At 33.1% G+C, this 18634-nt stretch overlaps 1 protein-coding gene across 5 annotated transcripts; it reads left to right on the top strand.

Moving 5' to 3' along the window:
* The first annotated feature begins 3157 nt into the window (after positions 1–3157).
* Positions 3158–17709, top strand: LOC127073884 (dihydrolipoyl dehydrogenase 2, chloroplastic). 5 transcript variants are annotated; one of them, XM_051015139.1, is made up of 15 exons: positions 3158–3661; positions 3950–4096; positions 4711–4819; positions 5018–5142; positions 5385–5510; positions 5594–5674; positions 6261–6323; positions 6411–6485; positions 6564–6642; positions 6722–6822; positions 7035–7148; positions 7680–7793; positions 7978–8049; positions 16236–16309; positions 16645–17709. In XM_051015139.1, the coding sequence occupies exons 1-14, from the start codon at positions 3200–3202 to the stop codon at positions 16305–16307; spliced, it is 1740 nt and encodes a 579-aa protein (XP_050871096.1). In that variant the 5' UTR covers positions 3158–3199; the 3' UTR covers positions 16308–16309; positions 16645–17709. The 5 variants fall into 5 exon arrangements, with proteins under 5 accessions (XP_050871096.1, XP_050871089.1, XP_050871111.1 ...); XM_051015132.1 differs by having other exon boundaries at positions 16236–17709; XM_051015154.1 differs by lacking the exons at positions 16236–16309; positions 16645–17709 and adding an exon at positions 14179–14333.
* Positions 17710–18634: the final 925 nt, after the last annotated feature.

The following is an 18634-nucleotide window of genomic DNA, read 5'->3' as shown; positions in this document are numbered from 1 at the left end:
TCCGGAGGGGCTCTGACCAACGATGCTTCCGTAATGGAGTTCGGTGCCCATGTCATCATAGTTAGGTCGTTGGGGTTGGGTGGATTGGAGATGGTATAGTTGCCCAAATTGGGCCATTGAATCATTTTGGAAACGAAATAATGGTTCCTGTGGCGTACTATAGTTAAACAATGGTTGTGTATTTTGGTGATGAGATGTTTGAGTGGTCATTGAGGGGGGCTACGATGAAGTGACCCATATGAATCATCTGGGCTATAGACGGTTGTGGTTGCAGGGTTTGATTCTTGGTTTTGTGGTTGGGTGGGTGGTATGAATGGATTGCGACGTTGGATGGTTGGTTGTTGGGTGAAAAACTAAATTCACATGTACCTCTATTGCAATATATGAAAAACTAAATTTATTCCATATCAGACGTCAGTGACGAAAGTACCATTACATAAACAATAACACAAAAAATTAAAACAACTAGAATTTAAGAACTATGCGATTACAACCACCAAAACAATTTTGAACATGTAATGCATCATTCTACGAGCGTCTTGGTCGATCTTAATATTCACCCATTCGCGCACTTCTCCATTTTGGTTGAACGTGGACACAAGCCATTGTATTCTTCTAATTCGTTCACCCTCTTCAATTTCTCCCTCTAACCAACTGTACAACATCCGATTAAGACGTTCAAACGTATCTGCGTTCCAGAGCTGAATTTGTTCCGGAGCCGCAACAGCGGAAAATATTACATCGGCATTTCGCTTTTGAATGTATGCAGACATAGTTAAAACACAGAAACTTGAAGGTGAGTGAGTTTGAATTAGAGAAAATATGATAGTAGGAGATGATTTTGTGTGAAAAATATTGTATCCAATGCGTGATATTTATATAGAGTGGACATAAAATACATGCACCAAGAGGTGGCGCATCCTCTTTTAAAAGTGGTTATTTTGGTATTTTTTTTTTTGAAATATTTATTATTTTCAAAAAAAAAATTTAAATGATTATTTTCAAAAAAAATTCTCTTTCTTTTATTAAATTCTTATTTATCTTTCTTTCTTTGATTTTCCATCTCCTTTTTAATACACCTATATAAAAAATAAAATAAAAATATCAATAAAATCGTAACCTAAATTTACCAAATCACCATGGTAAAGATGAAATATAAAGATCCTGCTTGTTCTGAAAGCAAAGGAATTTTTTTTTCATTCTTTCAAAGTTGTAAATAACATAGGAAATGGCAAATTGGAAAAGAAAGGAAGAGGAAAGGAAAAGTGAAAATAAGAAAATGTCATAAAGAAGAAAAAAAATTCAGCGGAAGAAGAGGGGGAAATGGGTTTTGAGAGTTTTTTTTCCGGTAAAATGAAAGAGAAAGAATTGTAGTGGTTAAAGAAAGACTATATGAGTTTTATTTGAATTTTGAAATTGACTAATCCTATAATGAGTTAATAGGTTAATTATTATAATGAATATTTAGTAGTGTAAATTTGAAAAATAAAAAAGAATAAATTTGAAAGAAAGTTTGCAGATTTTTTTTTTTTAAAATAACCATGTTTTTCAAAAAAAATACGAAAATAACCTTCTTTTCAATTTTTTTTCCAAAATAACCAACTTTGGGAGAGGATGCGCCGGGGGAGTTGGCGCACCCCCCAAAAAGTTATATGCATTGGCACACATGCATTGGGCCTCATGAAGAGGCGTCAATGCTTGTGGCGCCTGCATGACCCAACAAGAAGAGGCGCCAATGCATCTGACGCCTCAAACATTACCACTGCACCATAGACCCTTCATGTTAGTTTGTTTCATCATTAATTTAATATACCGTGTATAATTACAGTAGATTAATAATTTACTAAACCTTAGTTGAATTTTTTTTTCACTTAGTTTTAAAATAATGTATAATTACAATAGATTACTTTTTTTCATCTCTATATATTTATCTTAATTATTTTCACTTAGAATTTTTATACCTATTTTAAAATTTTAAATTAACTAAATATATATTTAATTTTATTTTATCATTGTTTTAAAATATATAAGTTTAGAATATTATTTAATATTTGCATTTTAATTTCTTAAGAGTACGTTAAAGTTTTTATCTGTATACTTTTTAATATTTAACATTTCTAAGTTTTATCGCTAAATCTATATCACAAAAAATAAGTGATAATTTAGGTTTAATGTATTTTTTTCTTAATTTAATTTTAAAATGTATTTTAACCCTCTATTTGTTTTAAGAAAAATTATACTAGTATTAAGGAGTATAGGGATATTCCAACTCATAATTATAAAATATTAATTTCATTATATTAAACGTAGTAATTAATATGTATTAAATTTAATCCTAATAGCAACTTATGGCCGAAACAAGAGTTTGATGGTATGTTTTCAACCAAATTATATTCTTTCTATGTTTTGCTATTTTTCACTTAAATCAAAGGAAAATGATAAAAAGTGTACAATGACTTAACTTATTTTTCACTTATTAGGGGTGCGCCAACTCCCCCGGCGCATCCTCTCCCAAAGTTTGTTATTTTGGAAAAAAAATTGAAAAGATGGTTATTTTCGTATTTTATTTGAAAAACATGGTTATTTTAAAAAAAAAAATCAAGTTTGCATGTTTTAATAATAGTTAAGTATGATGAGTTAATATGTTAATTACTATAATAGATATTTGATAGAGTAAATTTGAAAAAAAAAAGATAAATTAGAAAATGATAAATTAAAAAGAGTAACGAACATATTTTAATAATGGTGAATATTATCTATCAAACAAAAATAAATTGCTTTGAAAACATTAAAAAAAACACTGCTTTGAAAACATTAAAAAAAACACTCTAGTCTTCTATCTTGAATATGAATGTTTTGTCAAAAATATTTATCTCAAATTATAAGTTATTTTATAATTTTAATATAATATTAGTGGTTTTTCTTTCAATACATTTTCTATCATTTATTATTATTATTATTTTAATTATATTAAAAAAAATTATTTATAATAAATAAAAGATAATATTATAAAATTATATATAATTTATCTTGTTTATATAATAATTATTATATTTTTTAATTTATGTAAAAAAATGGATAATATCTTATAATTTGGGACAGATAGAATATTAGAAAAAAAGTTAAATATTACAATGTGATTGATGATTGATGGAAGTTGCCCCGTTTAATAATTAGTTGGTAGTTGACTACATTATCCATGTGGGAGTTGTCCCGCAGCTTTTTGGGGGAAATAGAAAGTACGGCCACACTTGGATATGTTGTCCGCTCTCTCCCAACTCCAAACTCCCATACTCCTATTTCCACATTTCACCGTATAATTTCCTCCAAAATGACGCTATCACCGATTTCGCAATCTTCCTCCGCCACCTCCTACGCCGCCGCCATTTCGGGACCGCGCCACTGTTCCCACTTTCACACCAGCATTTCAACTGCCACGTCTTTCAATCTCCGATTATGTGGTCTAAGGCGCGAAGCCTTCGCTTTCACTTCCCTCCGCCATCGCTCAAACCATAACCATCCCATACGTCGGACACACTTCAATGCAATATCCGCCGCGCTTTCAGACAACGACACCTCTCTCAAATCATTCGATTACGATCTGCTCATTATCGGAGCTGGCGTCGGTGGTCACGGTGCCGCTCTTCACGCTGTTGAGAAGGTACACTAATTCCTGTTGCCGAGTTGAAATTCAGCTGAGTTTGTGTAATCTGGTTTAGATAACCACGAAAACTGATATAGGCATGTTTGGATAAACAAATTAATTAAGAGCTTGTAACATAACCACTTATCATAACTATTTCTATTAATAAAAATCTGTTTTCATAAGCAGCTTATGCTCCATAAGCTAAAATAAACCGATTCAAAGTCCAACAGAGCTTAATTGATAGTAGTATATAAATATTGAATTGCTGAAGTTTTATATTTGAAATGGGTAAGTGACTTACAGGGTTTGAAAACAGCAATTGTTGAGGGAGATGTGGTGGGAGGGACATGCGTGAACAGAGGTTGTGTTCCTTCTAAAGCTCTTTTGGCTGTAAGTGGTCGTATGCGAGAGCTGAGGAATGATCATCACTTGAAATCGCTTGGCTTACAGGTAAAAAAGATCTAGTAGATCAGGCTTTATTCATAGGCAAAAAGAAAATAGTAATATGTATGGCGAAATGAGTTTAGAACTTTACTTCATGGTTAAAAGATGTGCAATTAGTTGTGTTTTGTTATGTTATGCTGGGTATGATAGATAAGCAGTTGCTGACCATGCTAATAATCTTGCATCGAAAATTCGCGGTAACTTGACCAGCTCAATGAAAGCACTTGGAGTGGATATACTCACTGGTTTCGGAACTATTTTGGTGAGTGGCTTATTGTGTTCTGTGGCTGTCACTTATCAGAGATGAACTCTTATGCTGTTGTGACTGTCTTCAGAAATTGAATTGTCTGTTTGTCAGCCAAGGCTTGAACAATGTTGTAAAATATTGTCTATAGCAGCTCAATGGTGTAGCGGATTTTGAACAAATCACTATTGATTTAGTACAAAGTTTTGTTTTGTCTAATTGTGGTTATAGCGGCACTGTAACATAATGGAATTTGAAAAACCACTTTTTTCCGCGATCTGCAATTGACAATATTGAGCTTGAATAAAAATTGCCACTGGGCAAATGCTAATTTTATCATTTTTTTACTGGATTCCTTATTCATAAATCTTTGTAGGGTCCTCAAAAGGTGAAAGTTGGCTCTTCTAACAATGTAGTAACTGCCAAAGACATCATCATTGCCACTGGTTCTGTTCCTTTTGTTCCTAAGGGAATTGAAGTCGATGGTACACCGTACACTATGTATTTCTTTTTTTCTCTCTCTCAATGACATTATATTTATTTCTTTTATTATTTTTGTTTCTGCCTCTAGTTTTTAGTCAATGAAAATGGCCAGAGTTATAGGCATGTATCCTATTTCTTATTGCAAGATTGATTTTGTATATCTCTACTGCAATTAAAATTCGCCAACCAATTACCTTCAGGGAAGACTGTGATCACTAGTGACCATGCACTCAAATTGGAGACAGTGCCTGATTGGATAGCAATTGTTGGAAGTGGTTATATTGGCCTTGAATTCAGTGATGTATATACAGCTCTTGGAAGTGAGGTAGCGCTTTTCGGATATAACGTCTTTCCCCCATCATCTATTATATTTTGTTCATGAGAAGGATTCCAGTAGTTTACAACTCCTATGATGCCCAAACTCTGTTCTCATACAATTCCTTTTATACTTCAGATTTTTTTTATCGACACAAGAAATAAAATAAAAAAACTTGATATTATGTCGTTGTAAAATTTATAAGCCCTATATGCAGAGGGAATATAGTGGGTAATAAAGGTATTTTGTAGGTTACCTTTGTTGAAGCTTTAGATCAGCTTATGCCTGGATTTGATCCTGAAATTAGCAAGTTGGCTCAGAGGGTTCTTATAAATCCCAGGAATATTGACTATCATACAGGCGTTTTTGCATCCAAGGTAACTACATCGGGTAACTTGTCTACTAAATTTTTATTAGTTTGATATTTTGAATTGTCACATCACATATGCTTTATGTATAGATCACTCCTGCAAGAGATGGAAAACCTGTAATGATTGAGCTCATTGATGCAAAGACCAAGGAACAAAAGGACACTTTAGAGGTACATTAATTTTCTCTTGAAATCTGTGTAGGTTTTTTTTGAGAGGTTGAAATCTTTATAGTTAATCACTTTGTTTTTAACTGTATAAATTTCTCCTAAAGAAACTAATTGGAAAGGTTGATTGGAGAACATGTGAGCAGGAAACAGCTTCTGCATAATAATATATTTTTACAAGTAGTAGTAATTACCTCTGATCATATGCTTTCTAGGATACCCTTAATACAGCTTGATCTCAAGGTATGAGACCTTGTAATGAACACATCACGTTTCAAGGTCCAGAGATGGTTAATGCACTCACCCTCTATTTACATAGGGAGAGAAGAGAATACAAATTTGTGGAGACAATTCTATGTACTATGCAGAACCGTGTTAAGCATCTTCTCTCTCATTTACCCTTCTTTTCCGTCCTTTCAGTAATTTATAAATTGGCGTAGGTTTATATGCTAGTGGCTTCGGTATGCCTGAAATCCTTGAAAACTTATAATTTTAATAATATAATTTTAAGCGTAGACCCGGTTCAACTATCTGAAAATATTAGTTATAAATAACTGACGGTTTGCAATCTGTTGTTTCTTCTATTCTGCAGGTGGATGCTGCATTAATAGCAACCGGAAGGGCTCCATTCACACAAGGTCTTGGATTGGAGAATGTATGCTTTTCAAAACAGAAATTTCTTTAGTACAAAAAGCTTTCCTCGAAGGAAGTGATTGGATATCATTGTTACATGTTCCTGCAGATTGATGTTGCAACACAGCGTGGTTTTGTTCCCGTGGATGAGTGCATGAGAGTAATTGATGCAAATGGAAACCTGGTTTGTTTCAAAATTCTCACACCATTATTTTTTCCTGCTGACCCTTTATTGTTACTGATTTAGGATGTGGAATGATAGGTCCCTCATTTATACTGTATTGGCGATGCAAATGGCAAGATGATGCTTGCTCATGCTGCCAGTGCACAAGGAATTTCAGGTAAATGGAAACTATGTAATTTGCTACAGATGCTCAAAGTGATGTTTCCAGTTCACTGACTGAAAAAATTATTTGACAGTGGTTGAACAGGTCACTGGAAGAGATCATGTGCTCAATCATTTAAGCATACCGGCTGCTTGTTTCACTCATCCTGAAATCAGCATGGTTGGATTGACAGAGGTATATAATGATATACTACTTTTTATTTTGATTGATGTTTCATCATCCACTTGCTACTTTCTCCACTCTTTCTTACTTGGTGGTTAACTCTCTGCCTCTACTCTTTTGTTCTGCCCCTTGTATCGTGCTATATTATTTATACAATAAATTACTGCTAGTTGTCCATCAGTTATGAACTCGTTCATTATTATGATTAAATATGCTGTTTACAGCCTCAAGCAAGGGAGAAGGGTGAAAAGGAAGGGTTTGATGTAAGTGTGGCCAAAACAAGTTTTAAAGCTAACACAAAAGCCTTAGCAGAAAACGAAGGAGAGGGTCTTGCCAAGGTGATTTTTCCGTGTCTCTCTTAATAAGTGATCAATTGTGCTAGACTGTAAAAAAGACATCAAAATATTTGCTTTTTAAATGTTTGGGTGTTGTAAAGTAGAATTATTTTTAAGTTTAAACATAAAGATACTTTGGGAAATTTACCAAGTCAGTCTTGTTAACATCGATAGTAAAAAAAAGTCGGTGGTGTTATAAAAAAAAGTAAAAGTCAGTGGAGAAGCAAGAAACCATTCTTCTATTATAATCACTTCTACTCTAGAGCCTTCAAAATTGTGAGAGTTGATTTTGTAAAAACCATCCAAACACGTACTACCTTTAAATGGCCAAGCATTATTATAGAGTCTACATTCTGAACAACCAGTGGTTCTCTTCATGACCTGACACCTAACAGTTGGTAGTGGTAATGAGTTATCTTCTAAGGAGTTACTTTGGCGAAAACAAATTTATTTGGTTGAGAGCAGGGTGAATGGGATTTTACTATCTTACCAGTTTCATTGTTGTCTAACTGTCATCGTGATGTTTTCATGCAGTTAATATACAGACCTGACAACGGAGAGATACTAGGAGTTCATATTTTTGGGTTGCATGCTGCAGATCTCATCCACGAGGCTTCCAATGCCATAGCGTTAGGGACACGTATTCAGGTAAATTTTCTTTCCAACAGTCATTTTTGTGAGCCTGGCTTTTAATTCTTGGTGGCTGCATGTGCTGCATTGTTTTACAATTTAGAATAAGGCACTCTGTTCGACTCTGTTGATAAATATACCTGTAATAATCTTTCATTTTCTGTCTGTTTGGTAACTTCAGCCATTTTTGTTACAAATGCAGGATATTAAATTTGCAGTTCATGCTCATCCAACTTTATCGGAGGTGCTTGATGAGCTATTTAAATCAGCAAAGGTGAACTATCTACAATTTACCTACACTTATATATCAGTACACAAATAATTTGTTGTGCTTGGCGCATTAATATTTGTGCTCCCTTCTTCAACCACCAAAACAGGTTAAAGCATAACCTCTCACCAAGTAAAAGAGCCCAGTTGCAGTCTAATCTAGGGGTGTGCATGGTTCAAAACCATAACCAAATTGAACCAAATATATGGATCAGTTTGGTTTTTAAAAACACTTTGATAAAACCGGTTTATATTTTTAAAATCGGTTTATGTTTGGATCGGTTTGGTTAATAACCGGTTTGTACTAAAAGAATTAATTTTTGTTTGGATCAATTTTAAAACCAAATTTCCCTCAAATTTAATTTCCTTTCCAACAACTTCTTAACTCTATTCAATCGCTCTTGAAATCAATCACTATTTTTAAATTTCAATCTGAAAAATCAAAATTAAATAATTACCTATCAGATAGAAAAAAAATCAATTTTAAAAAAAGAGTTTTAAATCGGTATTTTTCAAACCAGTTTTTTATTTTCTTTAAAAAAACAGTTTTATAAAAAAAACAATTTTATAAAAAAAACAATTTAAAAAAATTATAAAAATAAATCAGATTTTAAAAAAATAATTTTATAGCAAAAATAATTTTAATTTCTTTAACCTGCCTTTTTATTTCAACTAGTTTTAAACTTAGTTTATGTTAAAAATAGTTATTTAAAAAAACTGCTTTAAATTTAACTCTTATAATCTCCACAAACAATATCATAATCTCCACAAATAATATCTTGATTAAAAACAGAAATAATTTCATTGAATTTGTTACTAGACTAATTAACAACAATAAAATTCTTCAACCTACACTATGAATATAACAAAATATGAAACATGAAGAATCTTTATGTTTTTTCACTTCTAGTTCCATAAGCAATTAATCAGCTTCTTCTGCAATAAGCTTAATGCTGCATAAAATAAAATGAAATTACAAGAATGTTAGCATATTCAAAAGTGAAAACAGTGAAATTACAAGTCTATTTTACATTTTAAGACATGGACGACCCGATTTCTAAGACCATGTCTCGAACAAAATCTAACTCAAACTCATTATCTCAAAAAAGAATATATTCAAGTTAAGGAGCCTAGTTTAAAGTACAAAAATATGAGACCCGTGTAAGGGAAGATTCAGTAACACATTAAGTTAAAACAAATCACGCAACAACATAAACCCACAAGTGCAGAAAATGCACATATAATAAATTGAGTAGAATATACAAAAACAAACTTTAGAATTCTTTACCGTTAAATCATCTTCGAGTGTAACAGAAGTTGAAGAGGTTGAACAGCTAGCACCATCTTCCGTATAAAGTAATTCTACAAAACATATAAAGAGATTTCATTATGCCTTAATAAATAATAATACATTAGCGAATATACTTAGTTATCATACCTTGCTCAAATCTCTCAAGAATATCAAAATCTTCATTTGTAATCAAGGAGGAAGATGTTCCTTCGAGCCAATCTTGGGTGCATATCAACGCTTCGACTGTTGTAGGTGTTAATGAGCTGCGATATGGATCAAGCACCCTTTCTCCTGTACTGAATGCAGATTCAGAAGCCACTGTGCTTATAGGTATAGCCAGCATGTCTCTTGCAATGTTTGAAAGGATGGGATATCGGCCAGAGTTCACTTTCCACCACTCTAGAACATTTATCTCCATGTTATGCTCTAACTTCTCTCCAAGATAAGTAGTTAACTCATTATCCGCATTGTCACACCCTTCTGAAAGATAGAACTCAGCAGTTCCATAAGGATCACTAACACCACCAAAAACTTGCAACTCATCTGAATTACCTTGAGGAGGCATAAATCCAACACAATATTCCTCATAAATAGATTTCAAGCTAGACTCTAAATTTGCTTTCAAGGTGTCAGCATCATCCTTATTATAATATCGCCTTACCATCCAATCGACCAATCTAATCTTGCATCTAGGGTCGAATACTAGAGCAATCAAAAACAACATGTTAAGCTTCTCATGATTTCCCCAATATTTATCATATTTCTTCTTCATTTTTTGAGCTACTGAACGTAGATGCTCATCTTCAGACGCACGCATATCCACAATGCTCTTTCCAATACCAAGGATCTCAAACATATAAAAATTGCTTGTCAAATAAGATGACCCCGATATGTGTAAGGTAGCATCATAAAATAACTTCAAGAATGGGATGATTAAGTTAATATGCTTCCAATCTTCTTTTGTCGGAACACCTTTCCCCTTCTTTGTCAACTCATTCACATACTTTTTATCTCGAAAACTTAATTCTTCAAAGGTCCTCTCATGTTTTGATGCGGATACTAACATCAAGTATGTTGAGTTCCAACGAGTCTCAACATCTAGCCAAACTAAACATTTATAGTCCATGCTTTCCTCATCAATACATGCCTTGAATTTAGCAAGCCTCGCAGGAGAAGATCTAGCATACCACACACCATGACGGATTCTACCAATAGAGCCATCAATGTCTTTCAAACCTTCTTTCACAACTAAATTCAATATATGCGCACAACACCGCATATGAAAATGGTTTCCACTCATAACTAAACTATTCCTAGACAAAAGCCTTCTCTTGAGACGCTCAACCCCAACATCATTAGATGAAGCATTATCAACTGTCAAACTAAGCACACGGTTTAACCCCCAACTGTTCAAGCACATCTCCATTGTTGCACAAATAGCATCCCTTGTATGACTTGTGACTTGACAAAAAGTTAAAATCTTCTTCTGTAAGTGCCAATTATTGTCAATGAAATGGGTTGTCACACACATATAACTCAACTTTTGACAAGAAGAAGTCCACATATCAGTAGTGAGACAAACTCATCGACAATTCAGAGAGAGAGAAAATTTCAAAATCATTCTTTCACTATCCCATAGTTTCAAGACATCACGCGCTAGTGTTGTGCGTGAACAAATCTGAAATCTTGGTGATGCGAGACTCATAAATTCATGAAAAGACTCATGTTCAACCTTCCGAAAAGGAATCTCCATGTTTATGAACATCTTAACCATTGCTCTTCTAATGGCTTCTTGGTCAAACTTGACAATTAAAGGAGAGCCTACATGTTCTTCAACACTTGTCGTAGAAGGTGATGTCCTTTGCCTCTTGTAAACAAGACATCTCGATACATGAGCATGCATGGAACTAGTTCCATTATTATACTTAATTTTCGTGTCACAGTATTTGCACAAAGCTTTTTGTTCTTCTTCCGACGATACAATGAAATGCTTCCAAACCTCTGAACGATTCCTTCGCTTCTTAGTGTGAGGAGGTGGCATTTCATTAGAGATTGTAGGTGGAGGGGTTGAAAATGTATTCTCGGATGTTGCATAAGTTGTACCAACATTAGTCATCTTGATTCTGTTAAAAATAGGAAAACAAATTATGATAAAAAAAACACACAATTGACTTTATTTTAAAACAAACATTTACATTTATCCACAACTCCAATTTATGTTTTATAGTAAAGTTTGTGAACCACCTCATGGTCTTTTTAATGACCAATCACAATGTTATTGACATCAATCTTTATGGTGTGAGATCCATGAACAAATATCCTAAAAAGGCATGAACATTCACACCATTTGACATGCTTCCGATTTTTGTGGTCTATTTTTCTGTCAACAAACCTACTGCATGACAACACATTGTAAACAACTTACTACATCACATGGTAACTGCATCAAGCAACTCGCATTGGACACAAACATACTGCATCAAAATTGCTGCTTAAAATTTTAACAAAGTTCAATGTAACGGTACATAGCATATCTTTTGGTGTGAACATGCAGTAAAGGATTTCAAACTGTTTTTCAATGTAACAGTAGATTGTAAGTTGAATATTGTAATGAAAACTATTACCTTCTACACTTTTATTAAGCAACACAAACTGTTAACCAATAGTCATACATCTGCATTTTTTCTAAAGATACTACAACACAATCTCCTACTTTAGTTTTACAGTGACAGAAAGGAGCAAAGACTAGAAGAGAAAAAAGCAAGAAAAAGTTTATAGAATTGACCATTATTTCTCTTTCGGGATTACTTCAAGGAACAAAAGTTATTATGAAAGAGTAGTTAAAGAAGTGATTTTAAGTGGATTGAATGAACACCATTATGGAAATGATAGTATTTATAGATAAGAATATCAATGTGACAGAAAACCAAAAGTAAAAAAGTATGAATGAGAGGGAAAAAAGTTGGAGTTGGTAACAAACTAGCTTTCAAATCTATATAAAAAGATGATGATAAGAGTTGTTAGCTCTTACCATGTCATGTAAAAATCATCTCTATAATTGGAGGGAATTAACTTAAGTGTCTAAGTCAAAATTCTAAATGTAGTGAAACGTGCTTTTAGTTTTGTTTAAAGCAAAAGTACTGATATAGTAAAAGTCTTATTAACAATTGGTCCCAGCCATAATGAACATCTAATTAAGCCACGTCGGGGACGTCCGCCAAAAGCGCTTGGGATGCCTGCATTTGCACTGAACTTTATAGCACAAGTTCATCCAAATGTTTTAGTTACACCAAACAACAATGAAAATATTGTCAAGATATTTACACCTAGTTTGTCATTCACTATGGCAGCCTCAGTGACATAGTGCAATCTGTCAGTGGCATATTTACACTAACTGTAACACCGCTTTTACGTTCAAAGACAGCATCCAATGCCTCAAGTGCCCATTTTGGGGAGAAATTGTGACAGTGTTGCTAATCCTAACATGAAACTCACATGGGAAGATAAAGTTCCAAAGATCACAATCAATAGTGAATTCATAAACTAGAGTAAAATAACCCATTTTAAAGTGAATAACAATACTGAATGAAATTTAAAGGAGAGATTGTAAGAAAGTTAAAGGAAACTCTTACCGGGGTGACGACGAATCATACACAGCTTGAAGTGAAAAATCCTTTATATTAGAGTTTTCGTTCACAACGTAATTTAAGATATCCACAAGGAGCCAAGTGTTCCTGCAATTTTTTGAATTGGGGCATGTTAGAGATTGTAAAGTGGGAGCAAAAAAATTATGAGTGACAAAGTAATGATATAACAAATTCTGGACTAAGCAAACAGAAGATAGAGATGAATACTTGAATATAGCTACTGTAAACCTCTCCCTTGATGAGATTGTCTGCAATGACACAAAAGACACCTGTCTGTAGAAACAAAAAATCATTCAACAATTGCATTATACTCATCCTTATATGCACTCAACAATTGATAATATTGAATTTGGTATTTCCAAAATCAATACGATAACACAGAAAGAATAAAGGCACTGTGCTGGAAAGTAAGATGATACTCACACTGTAGCTCTTATGGGAATCAATGTCGTCGTCGAGAGACTTACTTCAAAGCTTTGATTGAGATGATTCCATGAAACCCTAAAATCCTAATTCTGAGTTGCAAGTTGAAGGGTTTGAGAAGAAAGGGTTAAGGTAGGGATTTGGTAGAAGATACACCGGACAATCTTTGTTTCAGCTTTTGAAAAATCATACGATGCAGGTTTGAAATTTGAAGAATGATGAAGAGAAAAAAAGATGAAAAAAGTTTGGATTTTTGAGAATTAGGGATTCTGAAATTTGTGTTTTGGGTTGATTTGAAATGATTATTGAAAAATGGTAACCGTTTACTTGATCCGGTTTGTAACAATGGTTACCGTTTTTTTTTTAATTTGATAAATGGGTCACCAATTTCAAAATATAATTTTGGGTTGGGTTTTAAAGTTTAGATTAATTTGGATAGGAATTTGGTTCATGGTTATTGGTTATTTTGCACACCCCTAGTTGTCATGCAGTAGGTTTGTTGACAGAAAAATAGACCACAAAAATCAAAAGCATGTCAAATGGTGTGAATGTTCATGCCTTTTTAGGATATTTGTTCATGGATCTCTCACCATAAAGATTGATGTCAATAACATTGTGACTGGTCATTAAAAAGACCATGAGGTGGTTCACAAACTTTACTATAAAACATAAATTGGAGTTGTGGATAAATGTAAATGTTTGTTTTAAAATAAAGTCAATTATGTGTTTTTTTATTGTGTTTTTTTATCATAATTTGTTTTCCTAGTTTTAACAGAATCAAGATGACTAATGTTGGTGCAACTTATGCAACATCCGAGAATACAGTTTCAACCCATCCACCTACAATCTCTAATGAAATGCCACCTCCTCACACTAAGAAGCGAAGGAATCGTTCAAAGGTTTGGAAGCATTTCATTGTATCGTCGGAAGAAGAACAAAAAGCTTCGTGCAAATACTGTGACACGAAAATTAAGTATAATAATGGAACTAGTTCCATGCATGCTCATGTATCGAGATGCCTTGTTTACAAGAGGCAAAGGACATCATCTTCTACGACAAGTGTTGAAGAACATGTTGGCTCTCCTTTAATTGTCAAGTTTGACCAAGAAGCCATTAGAATAGCAATGGTTAAGATGTTCATAAACATGAAGATTCCTTTTCGGAAGGTTGAACATGAGTCTTTTCATGAATTTATGAGTCTCGCATCACCAAGATTTCATATTTGTTCACGCACAACACTAGCGCGTGATGTCTTGAAACTATGGGATAATGAAAGAATGATTTTGAAATTTTTTCTCTCTCTGAATTGTCGAAGAGTTTGTCTCACTACTGATATGTGGCTTCTTATTGTCAAAAGTTGAGTTATATGTGTGTGACAGCCCATTTCATTGACAATAATTGGCACTTACAGAAGAAGATTTTAACTTTTTGTCAAGTCACAAATCATACAGGGGGTGCTATTTGTGCAACAATGGAGATGTGCTTGAACAGTTGGGGATTAAACCGTGTGCTTAGTTTGACAGTTGATAATGCTTCATCTAATGATGTTGGGGTTGAGCGTCTCAAGAGAAGGCTTTTGTCTAGGAATAGTTTAGTTATGAGTGGAAACCATTTTCATATGCGGTGCTGTGCGCATATATTGAATTTAGTTGTGAAAGAAGGTTTGAAAGACATTGATGGCTCTATTGGTAGAATCCGTCATGCTGTGTGGTATGCTAGATCTTCTCCTGCAAGGCTTGCTAAATTCAAGGCATGTATTGATGAGGAAAGCATGGACTATAAAGGTTTAGTTTGGCTAGATGTTGAGACTCGTTGGAACTCAACATACTTGACGTTAGTATCCGCATCAAAACATGAGAGGACCTTTGAAGAATTAAGTTTTCGAGATAAAAAGTATGTGAATGAGTTGACAAAGAAGGGGAAAGGTGTCCCGACAGAAGAAGATTGAAAGCATATTAACTTAATCATCCCATTCTTGAAGTTATTTTATGATGCTACCTTACACATATCGGGGTCATCTTATTTGACAAGCAATTTTTATATGTTTGAGATCCAAGATATTGGAAAGAGCATTGTGGATATGTGTGCGTCTGAAGATGAGCATCTATGTTCAGTAACTCAAAAAATGAAGAAGAAATATGATAAATATTGGGGAAATCATGAGAAGCTTAACATGTTGTTTTTGATTGCTCTAGTATTCGACCCTAGGCGCAAGATTAGATTGGTCGATTGGATGGTAAGGCGATATTATAATAAGGATGATGTTGACGCCTTGAAAGGAAATTTAGAGTCTAGCTTGAAATCTATTTATGAGGAATATTGTGTTGGATTTATGTCTCCTCAAGGTAATTCAGATGAGTTGCAAGTTTTTGGTGGTGTTAGTGATCATTATGGAACTGTTGAGTTCTATCTTTCAGAAGGGTTTGACAATGCGGATAATGAGTTAACTACTTATCTTGGAGAGAAGTTAGAGCATAACATGGAGATAAATGTTCTAGAGTGGTGGAAAGTGAACTCTGGCCGATATCCCATCCTTTCAAACATTGCAAGAGACATGCTGGCTATACCTATAAGCACAGTGGCTTCTGAATCTGCATTCAGTACAGGAGAAAGGGTGCTTGATCCATATCGCAGCTCATTAACACCTACAACAGTCGAAGCATTGATATGCACCCAAGATTGGCTCGAAGGAACATCTTCCTCCTTGATTACAAATGAAGATTTTGATATTCTTGAGAGATTTGAGCAAGGTATGATAACTAAGTATATTCGCTAATGTATTATTATTTATTATACTTGAGGCATAATGAAATCTCTTTATATGTTTTGTAGAATTACTTTATACGGAAGATGGTACTAGCTGTTCAACCTCTTCAACTTCTGTTACACTCGAAGATGATTTAACGGTAAAGAATTCTAAAGTTTGTTTTTGTATATTCTACTCAATTTATTATATGTGCATTTTCTGCACTTGTGGGTTTATGTTGTTGCGTGATTTGTTTTAACTTAATGTGTTACTGAATCTTCCCTTACACGGGTCTCATATTTTTGTACTTTAAACTAGGCTCCTTAACTTGAATATATTCTTTTTTGAGATAATGAGTTTGAGTTAGATTTTGTTCGAGACATGGTCTTAGAAATCGGGTCGTCCATGTCTTAAAATGTAAAATAGACTTGTAATTTCACTGTTTTCACTTTTGAATATGCTAACATTCTTGTAATTTCATTTTATTTTATGCAGCATTAAGCTTATTGCAGAAGAAGCTGATTAATTGCTTATGGAACTAGAAGTAAAAAAACATAAAGATTCTTCATGTTTCATATTTTGTTATATTCATAGTGTAGGTTGAAGAATTTTATTGTTGTTAATTAGTCTAGTAACAAATTCAATGAAATTATTTCTGTTTTTAATCAAGATATTATTTGTGGAGATTATGATATTGTTTGTGGAGATTATAAGAGTTAAATTTAAAGCAGTTTTTTTAAATAACTATTTTTAACATAAACTAAGTTTAAAACTAGTTGAAATAAAAAGGCAGGTTAAAGAAATTAAAATTATTTTTGCTATAAAATTATTTTTTTAAAATCTGATTTATTTTTATAATTTTTTTAAATTGTTTTTTTTTATAAAATTGTTTTTTTTTATAAAACTGTTTTTTTAAAGAAAATAAAAAACTGGTTTGAAAAATACCGATTTAAAACTCTTTTTTTAAAATTGATTTTTTTTCTATCTTATAGGTAATTACTTAATTTTGATTTTTCAGATTGAAATTTAAAAATAGTGATTGATTTCAAGAGCGATTGGATAGAGTTAAGAAGTTGTTGGAATGGAAATTAAATTTGAGGGAAATTTGGTTTTAAAATTGATCCAAACAAAAATTATTTTTTTTTGTACAAACCGGTTATTAACCAAACCGATCCAAATATAAACCGATTTTAAAAATATAAACCGGTTTTATCAAAGTGGTTTTAAAAACCAAACTGATCCATATATTTGATTCAATTTGGTTATGGTTTTGAACCATGCACACCCCTAATGACAACACATTGTAAACAACTTACTACATCACATGGTAACTGCATCAAACAACTCGCATTGGACACAAACATACTGCATCAAAATTGCTGCTTAAAATTTTAACAAAGTTCAATGTAATGATACATAGTATATCTTTTGGTGTGAACACGCAGTAAAGGATTTCAAACTGTTTTTCAATGTAACAGTAGATTATAAGTTGAATATTGTAATGAAAACTATTACCTTCTACACTTTTATTAAGCAACACAAATTTTTAACCAATAGTCATACATCTGCATTTTTTCTAAAGATACTACAACACAATCTCCTACTTTAGTTTTACAGTGATAGGAAGGAGCAAAGACTAGAAGAGAGAAAAGTAAGAAAAAGTTTATAGAATTGACCATTATTTCTCTTTCGGGATTACTTTAAGGAACAAAAGTTATTATGAAAGAGTAGTTAAAGAAGTGCTTTCAAGTGGATTGAATGAACACCATTATGGAAATGATAGTATTTATAGATAAGAATATCAATGTGACAGAAAACCAAAAGCAAAAAAGTATGAATGAGAGGGAAAAAAGTTGGAGTTGGTAACAAACTAGCTTTCAAATATGTATAAAAAGATGATGATAAGAGTTGTTGGCTCTTACCATGTCATGTAAAAATCATCTCTATAATTGTAGGGAATTAGCTTAAGTGTCTAAGTCAAAATTCTAAATGTAGTGAAACGTGCTTTGAGTTTTGTTTAAAGCAAAAGTACTGATATAGTAAAAGTCTTATTAACAATTGGTCTAAGCCATAATGAACAACTAATTAAGCCACGTCGGGGACGTCCGCCAAAAGCGCTTGGGATGCCTGCATTTGCACTGAACTTTATAGCACAAGTTCATCCAAATGTTTTAGTTACACCAAACAACAATGAAAATATTGTCAAGATATTTACACCTAGTTTGTCATTCACTATGGCAACCTCAGTGGCATAGTGCAATCTATCAGTGGCATATTTACACTAACTGTAACACCGCTTTTACGTTCAAAGACAACATTCAATACCTCAAGTGCCCATTTTGGGGAGAAATTGTGGAAGTGTTGTTAATCCTAACATGAAACTCACATGGGAAGATAAAGTTCCAAAGATCACAATCAATAGTGAATTCATAAACTAGAGTAAAATAACCCATTTTAAAAGTGAATAACAATATTGAATGAAATT

The sequence above is a fragment of the Lathyrus oleraceus genome, chromosome 1 (assembly GCF_024323335.1).
Source record: "Lathyrus oleraceus cultivar Zhongwan6 chromosome 1, CAAS_Psat_ZW6_1.0, whole genome shotgun sequence".
NCBI classification, from domain to species: domain Eukaryota; kingdom Viridiplantae; phylum Streptophyta; class Magnoliopsida; order Fabales; family Fabaceae; genus Lathyrus; species Lathyrus oleraceus.
This window is presented reverse-complemented; position numbering and strand designations above follow the sequence as displayed.